A 22,191-nucleotide genomic window follows, 5' to 3' on the forward strand; every position below is an offset into this window, starting at 1 on the left:
CTTGCTCTTGGACACCCCTGATCTCCGCCTGCACCTGACCTCGGCCTGTTCTGATCTCGCTCCTGCCTGTTCCTATTGTACCGTTGCTGCCCGCCTGTTGCCGAATCCTGCCTGTACCCAGACCCGCCTGCTCAGCCCCTGCTCCACACCCCAATTGCCTGTGTTCCAGCCTTCTCACCTGCTGCTTCGGGGTTTCTCCTGCTTCCAGCTCCTGGGCCCTCATCATAAGCTCTCATACCACTCCGCACTTCCAGCCACCTGTCTACTCTACCAGGGGTTGTAAGTCGGACACGTACGGGAGACCACCCTCTGCCCAAGTGGACTCACTGGTCTGGTAAGTGTAAGTCTGACACCCGGCCGGTCAGTTTAGGTGGACGGCCATGTCTTGGTAGGTTAGCAGTTGTGCCATACTCTTTCCATTTTCGGATGATGGATTGAACAGAGCTCCGTGAGATGTTCAAAGCTTGGGAGATTCTTTTTTTACAACCTAACCCTGCTTTATACTTCTCCAAAACGTTATCCCTGACCTGTCTGGTGTGTCCCTTGGCCTTCATGATGCTGTTTGTTCACTAAGGCTCTCTAGCAAACCTCTGAGGGCTTCACAGAACAGCTGTATTTATACTGAGATTAAATAACACACAGGTGGTCTCTATTTACTAATTAGGTGACTTCTGAAGGCAATTGGTTCCACTAGATTTTAGTTAGGGGTATCAGAGTAAAGGGGGCTGAATACAAATGTACCCCCCACACTTTTCACCCATTTATTTTGAAAAAAATTGGAAAACCATTTATCATTTTCCTTCCACTTCACAATTATGTGCCACTTTGTGTTGGTCTATCACATACATTACAATACAAGCCAGGTTTATGCAACACTGATACAATACCATATGCATAGTTCAATCACAGTCGGGAATATCTCCCATCAAGTAATAACATAAATTTGTAAAGAAATACAATCGGAGTCAAGCAGTATCATTATCATAAGCATTCAATTATTTATGTCTTCACCATCCGAGTCATGTAAGTCAGGTTAAGTTGGAGTGTGGAGTACGGGGCCAAGGGCAAAAAATTGGGGTGAACTAACTAAAGGAGGTCCCTGGAAAGAAACTGTGTACCAACGGGAGTATTATGTGTATCTTTCATCCATCCACCCCTAATGGGAACTCACTGTGGATGTGAAAGGTACACTGCTGGAGACCTATCGGTTATAGGACAGGATTTCTGAACATCACTATGTGTAGTCATAAACCGCCTATTTCGCATTATGAAGGAGTGGGTACAGAGAGGTCGGAGTAAGCAGAAAGTTTCTTTTTTTTTTTTTTTTTGATTTAAAGATATTTATTGAAACAAAGACGATACATGTATCAAATTGCTCTCACGCAGGAGAGTCAGCAGTAAGGCACATGGTAAGCAACAAAAGACAGTATGCCAAGGGGCAATAAAAGGGAGATAATGGCACCCGCAAACAGAAACCACAAGGATAATGGCCATGAATGCGGGGCACATGTGAACTGGGGGGAAGCGAATGATGCACATGGGAGTCCACTGCTAAAGAAGGAAGTCCAGGGGAGGGGGAGAGGGGGAAGTTTTCAGTGGTAAAGGGAGAATTCAATTTCCTTTGGGGAGCCCGGCTTCCAGACACCCCACATGGGCTCAGACTGTGTCAGGAGCTCTGAGCCCCCCAAACCCCTAACCCCCTAGGACTACCGAGTGCATCAAGCCTGACATAGGACAACTTAAAAAGAATAATGTCAACCAAACAAACTCAGTGACTGATAACGTAATAAATAGTGCGATCCGACTCTGGACCCTCCAAACAAGAAACAAAGGGAGGGGCCAGAGTGGGGTAGGCCCTATGGGCCACAAGACAACAGTGCCTATGCAGGCCGAAAGGTAGGAGCGATTAATCTTGCTCAGTCCAGGCTCTGAACTTGTGCCAAATATCCATCACCTCCCGACTAAAGATTTCGAGGGGAGGGACGGAGTAAAGAGAAGAAGAAAGACAGGACAGAAACAGAGGGGACAGAAGAGGGAAAAGGGGGAAGGGAAAGGAGTGGGTTGGGGAGGTACCCATGCCAGGGGGAGCTCCTAGGGGAAGACGGGGATCTCGCTGTGATACTGGTTGTCAAAATTATGTCCTGTTCTAGAGCTAGAGGAGAACCCCCACGTAGCGAGCCTAGGGATCCCAGATTTTTTTGAATTTTTTAGATTTATCAATGATGAGACTGGAGGTCCTTTCTTGGAACATAATCCAGGAGATTTTTTGTTTAGCTGCTGGGTACGAGACCCTTGGGGACTTCCAAGCCCGGGCTATGGTCATCTTGGCACTAATCAGAATGTAATGGATCAAACATTGCTGGTATTTAGAAATTTTGGGGATTGTCTGGTTCAGGAGCGCTATAGCTGGGGTTTGGGGGGCCGCAACGTCAGTGACCTTGCGGATCAGGGAGAAGATCTTGTTCCAGTAGCTTCTGACCCGGGGACACTCCCACAGGATATGGAGAAGGGAGCCCATGTGACCACAGCCTCGAAAACATAGAGGCGAGGTCTGAGGGTAGAATTTAGCCAGGCGGGTTGGGACCAAATACCACCTAGTGAGGACCTTAATGTCTGCCTCAATGAGGGAGACATTAAGGATCCCTGCGAAGGCTCTCGTAAAATAGGAGTGCCAAGTGTCCATGTCCCACTCCAAGTCAAGGTCTCGTTCCCAGCTTAGCATATAACTGGATTTCTCTGAGGGGGTAGACAGAGCTGTGTAGATCAGGGAGATTCCCCCCTTCATGTCCATGGCCGAGACACACCACTGTTCATAAGGCGATCTGAATTGGTGGGTAGGAGAGTGCGTAAGAAATGAGCTATCTGGTAAAAGCGGAACTGCTCCGTGGGGGGCATGGCAAGTTGGGAGATGCATTGCTTCAAGGTGACGGGACCATTCATATTAAAGAAGTGACCAATCCTATATAGGCCTTTGTCCAGCCACCATTGGAAAGCTTTAACATTAAGACCGGGGGGAAGGCGGGGTTATTAAAGATGTGGGCCAGGGGGTGCCAGCTGGAAGTAACATTATTCATCTTATGGAGGGTGTCGCAAATCGCGAAGGAATGGGAGAGAGTAGGGGACATGATCGGGGGTCTGCTTTTTGAGGGGCGCCAAAGAAGAAAGTCAATGGTGAAGTTGGGGATTGCCTGTCTCTCCATCTCGATCCAATCCGGTTTGGGTCCTCTCGAGTATACAGTCGAAATTTGGTTCAGGTGAGCAGCGTGATAGTACCATCGGAGGTTGGGCAAGCCCAAGCCTCCTTTCCGTCTGGGACGGAATAGAGTGTTCTTGGGGAGTCTATGGGTGGAGGACCCCCAAATAAATCGGTTAATGGACAATTGGAGTGATCGGATGTGAGATTGGGGAACAAGAATAGGGAGCGAGCGGAATAGATAAAGAATCCTAGGGAGAAGGGTCATCTTGACCGCGTTCACCCTACCGATCCATGATAATTTGTGGAGGGACCAGTGATCTAAATCCGTCTTGAGCTTCTTAAACATAGGGGGGTAATTATGTTTGTAGAGTTGGTCGAATTTTGGGGTAAGGTGAACTCCAAGGTAGGGAATGGAGGAGGTGCTCCAGGAGAAGGGGAAACGTTCCGTTAGCCGGTCTACTGTGGCTTGGGGGGAGGAGATATTAAGGGCTAAGGATTTGGACATGTTAACCTGTAACCCTGAGGCTTGCCCGAAGTGGAGAAGAAGTTGGAGGATATTGGGAGTAGATATAAGAGGGTTGGTAACGAAAAGGAGGACATCATCGGCGAATAACGCACACTTATGTACGGATTGGCCGCATCGAACTCCATGAATGTCTGGGTGGTTCCTGATGGCGATCGCAAGCGATTCCACGCCTATGGCAAAGAGAAGGGGGGATAGGGGACAACCCTGTCTGGTGCCTTTGGAGATCGGGAACGGGTCAGAGAGGTGTCCCTGGAGCCTGACTTGAGCCCTGGGTTGTGAGTATAAGGAACTCAGGAGAGTCCTGAAAGGAGAACCGAAGCCCCAGTGCTCAAGGGTGCGGAATAAAAAGGGCCAAGTGATAGTGTCAAATGCTTTCTGTAAGTCAAGCGAAAGGAGGAAGCCCTCCTGTGGGGGGCTCCCATCCCACCGAGCCTGGAGGACAGAGATAATGTCTACAGCTCTCCTTATCTGGTCGGGGCCCTGTCTCCCCGGGATAAAGCCTACCTGATCTTTGTGGACATAGGAACTTATAAAAGAGCCTAACCTGTTAGAGAGAATTTTTGTCATTATTTTGAGGTCGTTGTTGATCAAGGAAATGGGTCTGTAATTGCTCACTAGGCTCTGATCTTTGCCGGGTTTAGGTATGACAGATATATATGCGAGATTGGAAGCTGGGTCAACGGGTGAGTTTTGGCCTAGGGAGTTAAAGAATCGGGTCAGGAAGGGGGAGAGGATTTCCGAAAAGGATTTATAATAACAATTGGAGAATCCGTCTGGGCCGGGGGCAGAATTTTTTTTCAGGGACTTGATCACCTCACTGACCTCCTCTTCAGTAAAAGGGGCATCCATGATGGATCGGTGAGCAGCAGAGATTTTGGGGAGGGGGATGCTGTTAAAAAATGAGTCGATCGTTTGATCGTTACCTGGGTTAGGGCTAGAGTAGAGGTCGGAATAAAATTTGTGGAAGGCCTCCAGTATTTGTTTGGGATTTTGGGTCAGAGAGCCAGACAGGGATCTGATTTTTGGTAAGGCTCTTACTCTATATTTCGGGGAAAGTTTAGCCGCGAGATGGGGGCCGAATTTGTCAGAATTAAGGTAGAATCTACCGCTTACCCACCGCAGATGCTGTTCTGCATTGGAGGTGAGAGCTGTATTAAGTGCAAGCCTAGCCGCTTCGAGACGTGCGAGAGATGGGAGGGAAGGGTTAGCTTTGTGGGCCTGGCTAATGGAGCTGAATTCTTTCTCAAGTTTTACGATGTCTATTCGTTTCTCTCGCTTTAGGCATGAAGAAAGTTGTATGATTTTACCCCTCATGACCGCCTTGTGGGCTTCCCAAAGAGTACCAGGAGAGGTATCATCGGTGTCATTGTGACGGAAATAATCCTTCAGTTCATGTTCAAGCATAGTGCGGTGAGCTGTATTGGATAGGAGAGAGTCCCCAAGGCGCCATTGAGGGGTGCTTGCTTTGTTCAACAGACCTGAAAGCGTAATAGAAACTAGGGAATGATCAGACCAGGGGACCTCGCATATGGTAGCCTGAGAGGCCAGTGATATGTCTGACGAATGTAGGAAGATATGGTCGATGCGGGCATACGTGTTGTGTGGGGCAGAAAAGTGAGTGTAATCCCTAGTTGTGGGGTGAAACTCTCTCCAGGCATCAATCATGCCCATCGAGTGGAGGAGTCGTGCAATAGTGAGGCTCTGCTTGGGCGGCCTTTTGAGGATGGTTTTGTGGAGGGATGATTTATCAGAAAGGAGGTCGAAGGCGACGTTTGAGTCGCCTCCTAGGACCACCTTACCTTCTATGTGAGGAGAGAGGGAAGTTAACATTGAGGAAAAGAAGCGGGTCTGGCCCTTGTTAGGAGCATAGTATGAGATGAAGGTGAACAAGGTCCCATTCACATGGCCTTTGACAAGAAGGTATCTCCCCTCACTGTCTCTTATTATATTGGAAAGGGTGAACGGGATATGTTTAGAAATGAGAATGGCCACTCCTCGCTTCTTATCCTCAGCGCTAGCAAGATAAAAGGTGGGGTAATTACGATGTAAGAAAGTAGGGTTAAAGCTTTTTGGGAAGTGGGTCTCTTGTAGTAGCATAATGTCAAGTTTTCTCGAGTGGTAGCTATGAAAGGCTTTGCGTCTCTTCATTGGGGAATTCAGGCCCTGCGTATTGTGTGTCCCTATCCGGAGGGATTGGAGCGTGGGGGGATCATCAGCCATGGACACGAGGGTGGAGGAGCAAAAAAAAGCAGAAGGGTCTCACCTGATCCAGTAGAGAGGAGTTCATTGGAGTCATCAGGCGGGATCGATCCCGGTACCGCTTGGAAGACGAGTGGGGAGCTCCCCTTGGAGGTACCTGAGGGAAGAGGGAGAAGGGGGCAAAAAAAAGGAGGGAAAGCCAGAAAGAGGGGAGAGAGAGAGAAGGGTGAGAAGAGAGCAGGTCCAGGAAAGAAACTATCCTGGGCTGCGTGTCAGCAGGGCTGGGCGGCCAGGTAAAAAATGTTCAAAAAAAGCAAAATAGTTCAAAAAAAAAAAAAAAAAGACCCGTCTGGGTGTATAGGTGGATCATTCTTAAAGAAAAGAGAAAAAGCCGGCCTAGGCAGAGGATTAGGGCCATTCCCAGCAGGAAACGCAGGCCGAGGGATTCATCTTGGGGGGATGGAGTCACGGTGTCTCTTCGACTTTTGTTTCATCCACATCGGGGGAAGCGGGCTGGTCGGAGGGGGCCTCTTAGAGGAGCTGGAACGGGTTTCCATCTGGTCATGGTCGACCTCCTGGGAGATGAGACCAAGCTGGAGAAGTAGGCGTTCGCCATTTTGGAAGTTTGTGAAGTTGTAGGATTTCTCCTTATACTGGAATTGCAGGCGAAAGGGGAAGGCCCATCTATATTTAATCAATTTCTGGGAGAGGATTTCCAGGAGCGGTTTGAGGGATCTCCTCCTCTGGATAGTAGCCGGAGAGATGTCAGCAAAAATCTGGATTTTATTGCCGTTCAGAAGTATGTCCTCTCTATTACGCGATCGCTTCATGATTTCCTCTTTGACCCCATAAAAGTGGGGTTTGACAACAATATCCCTGGGGAGGCCATCTTGACGAGGGGCTTGAAGGGCTCTGTGCGCCCTATCCAATTCCAGCCTGTGGTCAGGAATATCAGGGATAAGATCTTTAATCAAGGCTTTGACTGAGTCCTGCACATCTAAAGTGGATTCAGGGATGCCTCTGATACGGAAATTGTATCGTCTGCTTCTGTTTTCCAAATCTTCTAATTTGGAATGGGCAGTTTCAAGTTGATCCTGAAGCGATTGTATACACAAAGTGTTCTGGTTTGTGCGTGCATTAGAGTCATCAACCGCCTGTTCAATCGCGTCTATCCTGGCCCCAAGGCTCTGTATATCTGCTTTAATGGATGTAGTAATCTGTGCAGCATTTTGAGCAAGGCCTACTGCCAGCATGTCAGAAAAGCTATTGAGAAGCTGGGCCATGTCAGGGGAGTGAATAGCCTGCATGACAGGGGCCTGTGGGGAAGCTAGCATACTGCCCGGCGTATTACTGAGGGGGGAAAAAGGCATCCCGTTCTGCAGTCTGCTTAGGAGAGATTCAGTGGATGCTGGGGATGAGAAGGGATGTTGGCCACTACTCACAAGAGGAAGAGGAGTCAGCGGAGGTTCTGCTTCGATGGGGCCTGTAGCGGTGCTGCTGCCTGGGTTCAACGCGGCCGCCATCTTGGAAGGCTCAGGGGGAACCAGGCCAAAATTAAGATGCCGGTTAACGTCCCTCTTGGGAAGCCCCTGCGACATACGGGAGGTGTCTCTGCCGTGTCCGGAGTGCGTGGATGGTCTCGCTGAAAATATTCGCTGTCGATTGCGCGGTCTGTATGCCTTAGACGGCCGGAGCGGAGCGGAGCTCCCGGTTAGCGTGGCGATCCGGAAGTCCCGCGCATGCGCACTCAAGCAGAAAGTTTCTATTGTAGGGGTCATAAGGGAGAGGAAGAAGGGGAGGGCGGGCTGGTATATCACATAAAATACCAATAAAATAAATTTCCGTTTTTGATTGTAACATGACAAAATGTGGAAAATTTCAAGGGGTATGAATACTTTTTCAAGGCACTGCATATGAAATTACAGATCCGATTGAAAGAGAATTTATTTTAATACTAAGAAAAGATATTTCTAAGTACCAGAGAAAGAAGAGATGATACTGAGGAAGAGATGCAGAATCACCTTTTCGTCTAACATACTATAGTAACAGACTCTTTGTGTCTTGGTGTCTCCTACAGAATGAAGACTTTGGTGGCTTTGCTTTTCCTGGGGTCGTTGGGTCTGGCTTGGTGCTGCAGCCGTCCACCTGGAGGTAAGAATAATATAAAGGTAAAAAAGTACATAAAAATGACTTTGGTGCACTAGATGAGGAGGAGGGTCTGAATACACTCTTATGGCAGCAGGTAGGTCATCAAAAGATCTCCTTCCGGTATTTTAACCACTTGCTTACTGGGCACTTAAACCCCCCTCAGTCCCAGACCAATTTTCAGCTTTCAGCGCTGATGCACTTTGAATGACAATTGCGCGGGCATACAACACTGTACCCAAATGAAATTTCTATCATTTTTTTCCCACAAATAGAGCTTTCTTTTGGTGGTATTTAGTTACAGCTCGGAGTTTTATTTTTTGCTAACCAAACAAAAAAAGATGCAAAAAAATAAAAAATAAAAATCATGTTTTAATAGTTTGTTATAAAATTTTGCAAACGGGTCATTTTTCTCCTTCATTGAAGTGCGCTGATAAGGCGGCACTGATAGGCTGCATTGGTGGGCACTGATGGGCTGCATTGGTGGGCACTGATAGGCTGCATTGGTGGGCACTGATAGGCTGCACTTGTGGGCACTGATAGGCATAGTTAAGGCGGCACTAATAGGCACAGATAAGGCGGCACCGATGGGCACAGATAAGGCGGCACTGATGGGCAAAGATGGGCACAGATAAGATGGCACGGATGGGTGGCACGGATAAGTGGCACGGATGGGTGGCACGGATGGGCACTGATAGGTACCACAGATAGATGGGACTGATGGGCACTGATAGGTGGCACTGATAGGTGGCTCTGATAGGTGGCACTGCTGGGCACTGATGGGCGGCACTGCTGGGCACTGATGGGCGGCACTGCTGGGCACTGATGGGCGGCACTGGGGTGCAGCACCTTTGAGGCAGATTGGGTGGCACTGTGGGTGGCACTGTGGGTGGCACTGTGGGTGGCACTGTGGGGTGGCACTGTGGGGTGGCACTGTGGGTGGCACTGTGGGGTGGCACTGTGGGCATTATGGGCACAGACGGGGGGCACTTACTTTTACTTTGTTATTTTTCAGGATGGCACTGCGGGAGGCAGGTGGGCACTGGCAGGTGGCATGTGGTGCCTTTCATTGCTGGCCGTGATCGGGACTGATGTCCCGATCACGGCCGCCGGTGATCGGCTTTTTTTTTTTCTCCTCGCGCTGTCAGCGCGAGGAGGAATAATAGCCGATTACCGGCTCCGTTCTATCACATGATCAGCTGTCATTGGCTGACAGCTGATCACGTGATAAGGGGTCGGGATCGACCCCTTACACGGATCGGTGATCAGGCGAGTCTCACGGACTCGCCGATCACAGAGCGCGCCGCGCGCGCCCCTCAGGGGGCGCGCAGGCCGCTCGTAACCAGGACGACGTCAATAGACGTAGTCCTGGAAATCTAGGTCCGCGCTAATGCCGTCATTCGGCAATAGCGCGGTACCCAAGTGGTTAAAGAGGAAAAGGAGCAAAAATGCAGCAGGAAAAGCAGCATAGAAGCAACAAAAAAGGTTGGGACTTTATATGAAGCTCATGGTAACAAAATGAACAGAACGGTGGATAGTAAAATATTTAATGATACATAGATACATGTTTACGTACACTAAAATTTCATATACATAGAAATGCACATTTCCATGGTGCCAATTTCTAAAACGGTAATATCTGGTAGTAACATATTTAGAAGCATTAATCACATGATAAAATTAAGGAGTTCACCAATATTCATGATTGGGTACACACAATTGAAAGATAGCATCTGCACGGTCTATGGTCTTTCTGTTCCCTGTCACAAAAAAAAAAATTGTATATATGAGCACATATCTTAGTGGGCGTGTAATTGAAGTATGCGACATCTGGTAGCTCGACGCGTTTCGTGACTTTAAGCCACTCTTCAGGAGCAGACACGTGATGTATCTGCAATGGGAGAGTAAAATAGCTTGTATCAATATAGGGGAGGATAACAAGATCACTTACAGATGTATGTGCACTTAATGGCACAATGTCAGGGACCATGGGCCACCCAAGGGCACCCAAGGGCATCAGTATCGGGAGCTAAGGGGGGGGCATGTTCAGTGGCGGCACTCTTTGGTTTACTTTTCACTATGGGCCTCCACCTCCACTCCCGCTTAGTCACAACCATATCGTTTTTCATTTTTGCACCAACCACCTTTCCCATCCAGTCCATCCTCATTTTTAATTATTAATTCACTCACATAACACCAATATTGGTTCACTTGATTGATTCACACAACACTGATGTTTCCCAGGTTTAGACCAGGAGTGCTCAGTGTGCCCGGATCCACCTGGGCCGTGGTCTGTGATGGGTGCCGCCCAAAGGCAGCACTGATGGGCACTGAAAGATGGCACTGATGGGCACTGATAGGTGGCACGAATAGGCACTGATAAGCGGCACGGATGGTCATGGATGGGCACTTATAGGGGGCAATGATGTACACTAATGGATGGTACTGATGAGCATCACTGATTGCCAGGCATCCATTGTGGGCACTGTTTGGCATCCATTGTGGATACTGATTTGCATTCCCTGGTGGCCATGGGTGGCATACCTGGTGGTGAGTAGTGGTGGGCATCCCTGGTGGTCCTGGTGGCGTCCCTGGTGGTCCAGTGTGGGGATCCTTGGGGGGGCTGGGACTGCGCTGATAATCAATCAGCACAGACCTCCCCCTGTCAGAGGAGCAGCCGATTGGTTCTCCTCTACTCGCATCTGAGTGAGGAAAAGCCGACCAATGGCTCTTCCTGATTACACTGTGATCAGCCATGATTGGACACGACTGATCACGTGGTAAAGAGTCTCTGTCAGAGACTCTTTACCTAGATCGGTGTTGCGGTGTGTCAGACTAACACATTGCAACAACGACCACCGCAATGCGCACTCCGGGGGGGGAGGGTGGGCGCACAACGCCTTGCTGTCCTGAAAGACGTCATATGACATCCGGTCAGGATTGCGATGTCATTTTGCTATATGACGGGCAGCAAGTGGATAAATATGTATCTATATCATTAAATATGTTACTATCCACCATTCTATTAATTTTGTTACCATGAGCTTCATATAAAGTCCCACCCTTTTTTGTTGCGTCTTTGCTGCTTTTCCTGCTGCATTTTTGCTCCTTTTCCTCACAATGATAGGAATGGAGGCACATGACCATACCTGGCCATGGCTTCATTCAAAATCCCAAATTCCCCTCTTTTTAAAGTGGGGTTTAGGAGATATTTGCAAATGACAGGCACCGCTGTCTACAGCGTCTGCGCCGTAGACAGCAGCACGCAGGCGCACTAGGCATGCCGCTGCTAACTGCAATCATGCCATTGGTGGTGGCTCCCTCCCACGCGCATAGAAAGGGAAGTTCAATAGCCAGCAGCCAATAGCTGCCCTTGCATCGTATTTGGTCCGTCAGACTAGCATACGGACGAACGGTTTTCCCGATAGGAATTGAGTCCGTCAGACAGATTTGAAACATGTTCTTTTTCTAGGCCCATCGGAATTTTTAAAAGAAAAATGATCGGACTATCCCACACACAAACGGAATATCCTCCGGAATGATTCCGTGAGACCTATTCTGCCAGAGAGTCCAGTCATGTGTACGCGGGATCAGAGTCCAGTTGCAGAAAACAGATTTGTATTGAAATTGAAGTTCAGCAATACCCAACATGCCCAGCGGGAAGGCAACCCAACTGGGAGCGCTCACAGAATGAAACAGCAAAGAAAAACAGGGGAAGGTCCCTGGTGTGCTGGCAGCGTCTGATTTGGGGGGCGGAATGTGGCCTGGCTGGTCCATATTCAAGTGGGGAGGATTCCAGGAAGGCTGGCATGTTACTGCACTTTCCCTACCCGTCTGGAACCTCTCCCTGATGCTAATCACTGTCCCTGACAGATGGGTGGCCTGTCCATACTCTAGCCAAACACAAAATGCACACCAAACCTGGAAGCCAGGGTCTTGAATAGACTCCTACTGCCCCAAGATGGCCACCAATGTCACATGGGATGCCAGCATCCAATCATATGCTGCCTCTTTGACTAAGGAGACTATAGAGGAACTAGGTTCCTTTTGACTTTCTCCTCCACTTGCATTGCTGTTTCAGGTGAGCACCTCCTGTAGTGGAGAAAATAGACTGCCCCTGCCTACAAGTGCCTACAGAAAAAGGTGATATGCTAGAAAAACCAACACATAAAAATACATTTCCATGATCCATATTTTGCATATGTTTAAAATAAGTATACCCCTAAATTTACCACCACTTCAAACCTATACAATTAAAACTGGGTTCTCCAGATTGGATGCCAATGATTAGAATGTTCACTGTAAACATCAAAAAAAAATCACAAGATATCTCATTACCCTTAGCACCATATGACACAAGTGTATGCATGACCAGCAATCAGTTTCCGCTTCCTGTGTGTGAAGTAGCGGCACGTTTAGGTGCAATTCTGTGTGGGAACATGCTCGTAAGGTTGGCCCCAAGGACCCTGCAAGGGAACGGAGCCAACCTAAAAGTGGTAGCAACTGGGAACACTTACAGGATGAAACTGCGAGGAGTAGTATTGTAAGGCCTCCAGTGTGCTGACAACGTCAGTTTTGAGGAGCAGAATGTGGTCCGGCTGATCCATATCCAAGTGGGGAGAATTCCAGGAAGGCTGGCACATTCCTGCACTTCCCCTACCCGTCTGGAACCTCTCCCTGATGTGAATCACTGTCCCTGACAGATGGGTGACCTGTCCCTACTCTATTCACACAAGAAATGCGCACCAAACCCGGAAACCAGGGACTTGAATAGACTCTTCCTGGCCCAAGATGTCCACCAATGCCATATGGGATGCCAGCATCCAATCAGATGCCACCTCTTTGTGACTAAGGAGACCATAGGGGGACTAGTTTCCTTTCGACTTTCTCCTCCACTTGCATTGCCGCTGCGGATGACTACAAGTGCCTACAGAAAAAGGTGGAAAAACCGACAATATAAAAATTTATTTTCATGATCCATATTTTTCATTTGGTTAAAATAAGTCTTCCCCTAAATTTACCTGGAAGCTCATTTTGAACCCTGCAGCTATAGTAAATCAATCCCACTGTCTCAGTCAAATTGTTTACACCATTCCAGTCTACAGTTATTTTTTGGTGAAGGCCCCTTTAGAACAATGGAAATACTTTGTACACGATGTATAATTACTGAGTGTGTTTTGTTTTTCTTTCTTCAGCCACAGATATCGCCAGAAGCGGGGAAGCCTGGGAGAGTTCACTTTTTGAGGTTGGTCAAGCTTACAACGCCATTGATGGTGTGACAGATACCAACTGGCTTCATGGCTTCTGTTCCCACACAAATGCGGACCCATCACCCTGGTGGAAGGTAGACCTGAAACAGAAATACAAAGTGAATGTCGTTGTAGTCACTGGACGATCAGATGACGTTATGGAACGGTTGATGGGCGCTGAGATCCGAATTGGAAATTCTCCAGACAATAACAACCCGGTGTGAGTACCACGGGGAAAGGACACTGTACGGTTACCTGTGTCAATGGGCTTTGGGCTTGTGTCGATGGCATCAGTTTGAGAGGCTTCAGAGATCATTCAGAATTCATTGACAGGTGACCTTTTTCTGGTCTGCATTGAACTCAAGAGAGTTTTGCCTTCTCATAGACTTGTATTATTATAAAAAACACATCTGATGCAAATAAAAGCCTAATGACAAAGGTCCTATGCACCACCCTGAACCCAAAATAAGAGACATTACTGCATGACTGAATTTGACCTATGAATATATTTAAAGAGAAAGTAAACATTCTAAGCCCTTGTACACACGGTCGGAGATTCCGACAACCAAATCCAACGGATCTTGTCTGAAACTGTTGCATACACACGGTCGGACGAAGTTGTCGGAAAATCCGATCGTTCAGAACGTGATGACGTTATTTCGTTACGACGGGACTAAGTTCAGGCTAGTAGCCAATAGATTTGGTGTAGGAATTTGATCTGAGCATGCGTGGCACTTTGTCCGATCGGAATTCTCTACACATGATCGGAGTATGTCCGATCGGACCAGTTTGTCTGAAAATATTTCCAGCAAGTTGGAAAATTTGGTCCGACGGATATTCTGACGGAAACAGTCCAATGGAGACCACACACAGTCGGATTATCCGACAAAACGGTCCGATAGGACACATTCCGACGGATTCCCCGACCGTGTGTACAAGGGCTTAGAAAAGGGTTGGCCTCACAGGGGTTTCCACCATCATATTAAACACAAATAAAATGTATATCAAGCCTCCTGGCTTCCCATTACAGAACTACTTCTCAGGCCTCGAGCATAGGTTTTAAGTCTGGTCCCTCACATCACCTTTTAGCACCACTGTGCTTATGTGCAGCCCTGCACCTCTCGGCTCTTTCTCTTGCAGCTCCTTGCTTCTCTATCCCACTCCCTTAATGCTGGACAGGGACCATTTTGTCTCCCGGGTGAAACCCTAAATCAATGTCAGGCCCAGACACAGTCTGCTGGCCTTCATTAATACCTCAACCCAGGGTTAGAGGCTTTTTCCTTTCCTCAGCTCTTTGAAGTCTCTGAACTCCAGAACCCAATCTAATGCCCCGTACACACAATCGGACTTTCCGATGGAAAATGTGCGATCGGAGCTTGTTGTCGGAAATTCCGACCGCGTGTAGGCTCCATCGGACAGTTTCCATTGAAAATTCCGACACACAAAATTTGAGACCTGGATCTAAAATTTTCCGACAACAAAATCCGTTTGCGTAAATTCTGATCGTGTGTAGACAATTCCGTCACACAAAGTGCCACACATGCTCGAAATCAAGCAGAAGAGCAGCACTGGCCATTGAACTTCATTTTTCTCGGCTCTCCGTACGTGTTGTACGTCACCGCGTTCTTGACGTTTGGAATTTCAGACCAACTCTGTGTGAGCGTGTGTTTGCAAGACAAGTTTGAGCCAACATCCGTCGGAAAAAATCCAATGGATTTTGTTGTCGGAATGTGAGATCGTGTGTACGTGGCATAAGAGTTATAAAAACCGAAGAAGGCTGGAAAGACAATTTTCACTGCTCAGAACAGATATTCTGGAGCCCCCACAATTTACATTAAAGAGAACCCTGTGTGCCATTTACTTCTTCTAACACTGTGGTAGGGCCTAGCATTATATATACACTCACCAGCCACTTTATTAGGTACACCATGCTAGAACCAGGTTGGACCCCCTTTTTCCTTCAGAACTGCCTTAATTCTTGTTGGCATAAATTCAGGATTGAGATCTGGTGACTGTGGAGGCAATTGGAGTACAGTGACCTCATTGTCCAGTGGTGAGACGATTGGAGCTTTGTGACATGGTGCATTATCCTGCTGGAAGGAGCCATCAGAAGATGGGGACACTGTAGTCATAAAGGGAAGGACATGGTCAGCAACAATACTCAGGTAGGCCTTGGAGTTTAAACAATGCTCAATCGGTACTAAGGGGCCCAAAGTATGCCAAGAAAATATCCCCCCCACACCATTACACCCCCACCACCAGCCTCAACTGGTGATACCCCATCCCCCACACCATTACACCCCCACCACCAGCCTCAACTGGTGATACAAGGCAGCATGGATCCATGCGCCAAATTCTGATCCCACCATCTGAATGTGGCAGCTGAAAACCAGACCAGGCAACATTTTCCAATCTTCTATTGTTCAAGTTTGATGATCCTGTGTGAATTGTAGCCTCAGTTTCCTGTTCTTAGCTGTAGACCATCTGCTTCAAGGTTTGATGTTTTGAGATGGTATTCTGTTGACCTTGGTTGTAACAAGTAGTTATTTGAGTTACTGTTTCCTTTCAATCATCTGGAACCAGTCTACCCATTCTCTTCTGACATAAACAAGGAATTTTCCTCCACACAAATGTCGCTCACTGGATATTTTCTCTTTTTCAGACCATTCTCTGTAAACCCGAGAGATGGTTGTGTGTGAAAATCCCAGTAGATCAGCAGTTTTTAAAATACTCAGACCAGCACGCCTGGAACCAACAACTCAAAGCCACTTAAACCCCCTTTCCTCCCCATTCTGATGCTCAGTTTGAACTTCAGCCAGTCATCTTCACCACATCTAGATGCCTAAATGCATTGAGTTGCTACCGTGTGATTGGCTGATTAGCAATTTGGGTTACCGAGCAATTGAACAGGTGTACCTAATAAAGTGGGCGGTGAGTGTATATCCTAGAAACAAATAAAGAGATTCGCCCCCAAAATAAATCTCCAAGCCGCAACAGTGATGTTGGATGATGACATTCACTGTGCACATAGAATAGGTATTGGAAAATTCTGGTCTCCAACCAGAAATATCAAGAAAAATGCGAGCAGGGGGACTGTTAACACATTAGCACATTAAATCAGCACATTAAACACATCAGCACATTAAACATATGAACACATTGAGAAAATAAATTGTGTAAAGGGATTTTGTCTCAATTTATTTGAATATAAAAACAATTCACAATACAACAAATCAATAGCTCATGGGGAAGGTGAGGTATTTCAACTAGTTTCGCTTCTCAGCTTCTTCAGGAAATACATGCATCTAAGGATATATACATAAACCACAATTAGATCAATAAAAACTGTATGAAGTGACCTTCAGTAACAACAAACAAATTGGAGAAGAAGACATGTTTACAATACATATCAACATTTTCAGAATCTTACCCAAACGTCTTAGCCCCAGGATAGCTCAAACAAACTGGGGGGAGCCTCCCCCGATGACTGGGAGGGGTATTAGCCCCGACACAAGCCGATATCTATATAGAAACATTGATATTAAACTTACTGATTTAGGCATTATAACCTCAAAGCCTTTCACAGGTGGTGACCCAATGTGAGATCCATGTGTATTGCCACAAATATTTGGTCTTTTTAAAAAAAATTTAACAAATAATAAAAAACACAGAGGTGATCAAATACCACTGAAAGAAATCTCTATTTGTGGGAAAAACATGATAAAAATTTAATTTGGGTACAGTGTTGTATGACCGTGCAATTGTCATTTAAAGAGTGACAGCACTCAAAGCTGAAAATTGGTCTGGGCAGGAGGGGGGTTTAGGTGCCCCGTAAGCAAGTGGTTAGCCACTTTCCGTCCGGCGCATGCGATGTACATCAGCAGAATGGCATGGACAGGCAAATGGGCATACCTGTGCGTCCCTTTAAATTTGCAGCTGTGCCATCACGTGCGCACTGCCGGTGGCACACGCGCGAGCTGGCTGTAACCTCCGTGAGTCGGATCGCGGGTCCCGCAGACATGATCACCGTGGGGATACCCATAATCGTCTCACAGGGAGGAAGAACGGGGAGATGCTAATGTAAACAAGCATCTCCCCATTCTGCCTAGCGACAGTGTCACTGTTTCAGAAACCATGAATCAGACCGAGACAGAAGTACAATTAAATCACACTTGTTTATTAAATAGAAATAATAAGGTAAATAGAGTAAGGATAGTCAAAGCATAGCCAGAGTCCAGTAACCGGATCGAGTAGTCAGCCAGTCCAGAGTTCAATAACCAGATCGGGTAGTCAGCCAGGCCAGAGTCAGGGATCCAAGTGAAGGAACAGCAAGCAGGATAAGGAGCCAGAAAGGATGTCAGCAAGCCAGTCTTTAACCAGGTATGCAGGGAATGGTTTCTTGTGATGTGACCAAGGCGAAGGCAGAGATGAAGTGAGCTGGACAGCTTTAAGTAGGCAGGTCAGAGGAGCATGATCAGGGACAGCTAGGTAACTGTGGAGAGAGTTGAGAGCTGGCAATTAGCCGACAGCTGAGCGGCCAGCCCAGAGAAGGAAGGGCTAAGCCAGCCCTGACACACTGATCATAGCTCCCTGTTATCGGAGCAGAGATCAGTGTTGTGTCATACATAGCCACACCCCTCCCACAGTTAGTAACACGCCCCAGAACACACTTAACCCCTACACTGCCACCTAGTGGTTAACCCCTTCACTGCCAGTGATTTTTTTCCCCAAAAATATGTAGAAGAATACATATCGGTCTAAACTGAGGGAAAAAAATATTATTATTATAGCAAAATGTAAAAAATAATTTGTTTTATTCAAATTTCTCGCTCTTTTTTTGTTTATAGCGCAAAAAATAAAAAATGCAGAGGTGATCAAATACCACCAAAATAAAGCTCTATTTGTGGGAAAAAAAGGACGTCAATTTTGTTTGGGAGCCACGTCGTATGAATGAGCAATTGTCAGTTAAAGTGACTAAGCGCCGAATCACAAAAAGTGCTCTGGTCTTTGGCCAGCAACATGGTCCGGGGCTTAAGTGGTTAATGAACACTTTGGGCGCCTTTAGTAAACCTCCTACAATTAAACAAGTGTATTTTCTGTATCATTCCATTGATCCTTGTTTGTTCTCCACAGGTGCGGTACAGTCACCCAAGTTTCTGATCCTACGACAATTTTCTGCTGTAATGGAATGGAGGGTCAATACGTCAGCGTGGTGATCCCGGGGCGCTATGAATACCTGACCCTGTGCGATGTGGAGGTCTACGGTGACCTCGTAGCTGAGGAGAAGCATGTCTGCTGGTAAAATTCAGAGGACCACGACAAAAGAAATCCTAAAGTTCATCATCAAATTTCACATCCTTCATGATGATACGTCTGTTCTCCTATCTAGCTAGAGGAGGACATCCAATGATGTGAATCTTGGATAAAGTTTGCGTGATTATTGTGGGAAATCATCTATGAATAGACCACTTAAAAATTAGCTAAAGTCATCTAGTTTTGTATGAAGTGTAGAAGGGTTGGAACCACTGCTGTCTGTGTCCTCATTGGGGAAATTTTCTTTATATATTTGTCCTGGTGACGATAATCAGAAAGAGATGAGAAACCTCAAATGTAAGATGTTCAAACTTGTTCTGGTGATGATAGTGTTTCCTTACCTAGGTGCTTACTAAAGACAATAAAGTTTCTTTCACACTATCTTATTTTTTTCTGTGTCATCCATCCTTGTTTTTTATTTTATTTTTTATTTATTTTTTCAGGTCTATTGTAATTGGTCTTGTTAAAATAAATATTAGATGGGATTATTGTTAAGGGTGTCATTAAAATGGAAGGAAATTCTAACTTTTCTTAAAAAATGTCTGCATAACCCATAATCCTACCTTTCCTGCATAACCTGTATACAAAAACACATATTCTTTATACAGGTTAGGCAAGGTAGATAGGAGGGGGGGAGGGGGACTTTTTTCCACTTTAAGCACAAATGTGGAAGCACTGATTAGTAAATGGACAGTAATAGCAGTGATCGCTAATAGTCTCATGTAATGGGTCTCTAGTCTATGACTGTCTTCTGAAGCATTTTTCCAGTTTAAAATATCTCCTATAGTATGTGTTCAGTCTCTGACTATCTCCTGTTACATGTCCAGAGTCTCTGAGTATTTTCTGTAGCATTTTATTTACTGAATATGGAGTACATGATGTCAGGGGCTCCTTATATCAAGAAAGTTAAAGTGACACTAAACTCTGATTTAAAAAAAAATTATAGCCAAATATGTATTCTTCCTCCAAATCCTCAAATTCCATTTTTTGCTGCTATGGTCCCATTTCCCATTAGAGGGTGGCTACGTTTGTTTTCCATCAAACACAGGCACTGTACCATCAAACGCAGCCACTGTGCCATCAAACGCAGCCACTGTGCCCGTCAAACGCAGCCACTGTGCCATCAAACTCAGCCACTGTACCATCAAACGCAGCCACTGTGACATCAAACGCAGCCACTATACCATCAAATGCAGCCACTGTGCCTTTCAAACGCAGCCACTGTGCCTGTCAAACGCAGCCACTGTGCCATCAAATGCCGCCACTGTGCCCTTCAAATGCTGCCACTGTGCCATCAAACGCAGCCACTGTGCCCATCAAACGCCACCACTGTGCCCATCAAATGCAGCCACTGTACCATCAAACGCAGCAACTGTGCCATCAAACGCAGCCACTGTGCCCATCAAACGCAGCCACTGTGCCATCAAACGCAGCCACTGTGCCCATCAAACGCAGCCACTGTGCCATCAAACTCATCCACTGTGCCCATCAAACGCCTGTCAAACGCAGCCACTGTGCCTGTCAAACGCAGCCACTGTGCCATCAAATGCAGCCACTGTGCCCTTCAAATGCTGCCACTGTGCCATTAAACGCAGCCACTGTGCCCATCAAACGCCACCACTGTGCTCATCAAATGCAGCCACTGTGCCCATCAAACACTGCCACTGTGCCATAAATCGCAGCCACTGTGCCCATCAAACGCAGCCACTGTGCCATCAAACGCAGCCACTGTGCCCGTCAAACGCAGCCACTGTGCCATCAAACTCAGCCACTGTGCCCATCAAATGCAGCCACTGTACCATCAAACGCAGCCACTGTGACATCAAACGCAGCCACTATACCATCAAACGCAGCCACTGTGTCTTTCAAACGCAGCCACTACGCCTGTCAAACGCAGCCACTGTGCCATCAAATGCAGCCACTGTGCCCTTCAAATGCTGCCACTGTGCCATCAAACGCAGCCACTGTGCCCATCAAACGCCGCCACTGTGCCCATCAAATGCAGCCACTGTGCCCATCAAACACTGCCACTGTGCCATCAAACGCAGCCACTGTGCCATCAAATGCTGCCACTGTGCCCATCAAATGCTGCCACTGTGCCTCCCCCACCCTCCGTCTGCCCGGCACTTACCCTGTCACAGTGGGGCAGTGGGTCATGGCGGCAGGTGATGTCCTCAATGTCTTCTTCTGCCGTCCTCTCCTCCCATCCTCTCCTATGATTGGACATCTGATAGGCGTCCAATCACAGCGCCTGTCATTTCAGCCAGTCAGGTGATGGGTAACAAACCCGAGCACCTGATTGGCAGAGAGGCGGTTCAGTGTTAGAAAGCAAATGTTCATTCGCTTTTCTAACACAGCTGGGGGAACTGCGAGCGCCAAGCATAGCGTTCCCTGTTTACCTTTTTTGAAGCCTATCACAGCCTATGGCTCTAATCAGGTGCTTCAAAAACAACCTCCACGCCGCTGTAATTCAGGCGCCCTGGGCCCCGAAAATGAGCCAGGCGCCTGAATAGGGGGTGGCAGTGGCGGTCATAGATAGATTCATGCAATGCATAAATCTATCTATTGGTGATAGAACGGGGTGGCAGGAGAGAGGGGGCAGTGCGTGTGTCCCCTTATAGATGCACCGCCACTGGTACAGTATATAATAGTCATTTCAAAAATTTGGGAATACTGCAGGGATGTCAAGCCTCACTTCTGTAGCAGATTAGGAGGGGCGTCACCAGGAAAGAATAAGTGACTTCAGTCATTTTTATAACTTTCCATCTATTAAATCTTCTGCCCTTGTTGTTGTTTCTTTGGATAGTAAAACATTTTTTTTTTCTGCCAGTAAATCCCTTATACAGCCCACTTCCTGCTTCTTGTCTGGGCATTGGCCTAGGCTTATGACATCATGCTATGTATGAAAGAAGAAAAAAGGCGCGTGACCTAACGCATGAATAAAAATAAAGAAGTTTATTCTAAAGAAATTGGTATATACAAAAAAAAATACTACGTGTTCATGAATAAATAAATTACAATATTCTAATTTCATAAAATTGTAAAAATTGATGTGTTTCGAGGGGTTTCCTCTTCATCAGAGCCTTGGAAAACGAAAAATGGTCTGCATATTGTGGTAGGTCTATATAGAGAGAAACGACTGGATGGGTGATGTGTCACATGATAGATATATATTTCTATAGGCGGATTCTCCTTTAACCTAGCAGTATTTCTTTCCACATCTCAGTGCTCTCAGTGCCATAAAGTATATACAAATGTTGTCATTTATCGATAATTAGTGTTGGTCGTCAGGACCTGCACACTGGCTGATTACGATGCTACAGCTTGTGGTCAGTAATTACGTGCCCAAGTCGATCCTTTGTTGACCCTGCTATCCTCCTGTCAGGATGCTGTGTTGTTGTCAGGAAAGGGTTCTCCCATTGGTGGCACTGTCGGTCTCTTGCTTGTCAGTTTGTGCTTGTGGGTTCATATCTGTTCTTCAGTGCATGTTGTCAGTTCATTCCTGTATTTCAGTGTGTTCTATTTATAGTTCGGTTCTGTTTTTCAGTGCGTTCTTGTCCGCT

The 22,191-nt window shown here is 46.8% G+C and overlaps 1 protein-coding gene across 1 annotated transcript; it reads left to right on the forward strand.

Annotated features, from left to right (window-relative positions):
* Positions 1-7,996: 7,996 nt before the first annotated feature.
* LOC143997930 (pentraxin fusion protein-like) lies at positions 7,997-19,009 on the forward strand. Its single transcript, XM_077493750.1, has 3 exons — positions 7,997-8,072; positions 13,262-13,535; positions 18,449-19,009. Exons 1-3 carry the CDS (start codon positions 8,000-8,002, stop codon positions 18,615-18,617), a joined length of 516 nt encoding a protein of 171 aa, XP_077349876.1. The 5' UTR covers positions 7,997-7,999; the 3' UTR covers positions 18,618-19,009.
* The last annotated feature ends 3,182 nt before the right edge of the window (positions 19,010-22,191 follow it).

Source organism: Lithobates pipiens, unplaced genomic scaffold (assembly GCF_037356315.1).
Source record: "Lithobates pipiens isolate NorthernLeopardFrog02 unplaced genomic scaffold, aLitPip1_a1.2 Scaffold_19, whole genome shotgun sequence".
Taxonomy (NCBI): Eukaryota; Metazoa; Chordata; class Amphibia; order Anura; family Ranidae; genus Lithobates; species Lithobates pipiens.

Excerpts from the sequence above, each read along its gene's own strand:
- LOC143997930 (XM_077493750.1), top strand. The coding sequence starts at position 8,000 with ATGAAGACTTTGGTGGCTTTGCTTTTCCTGGGGTCGTTGGGTCTGGCT. Across the intron at positions 8,073-13,261 it reads CTGCAGCCGTCCACCTGGAG|CCACAGATATCGCCAGAAGC; the intron begins GTAAGAATAATA and ends TTCTTTCTTCAG. Across the intron at positions 13,536-18,448 it reads CCAGACAATAACAACCCGGT|GTGCGGTACAGTCACCCAAG; the intron begins GTGAGTACCACG and ends TGTTCTCCACAG.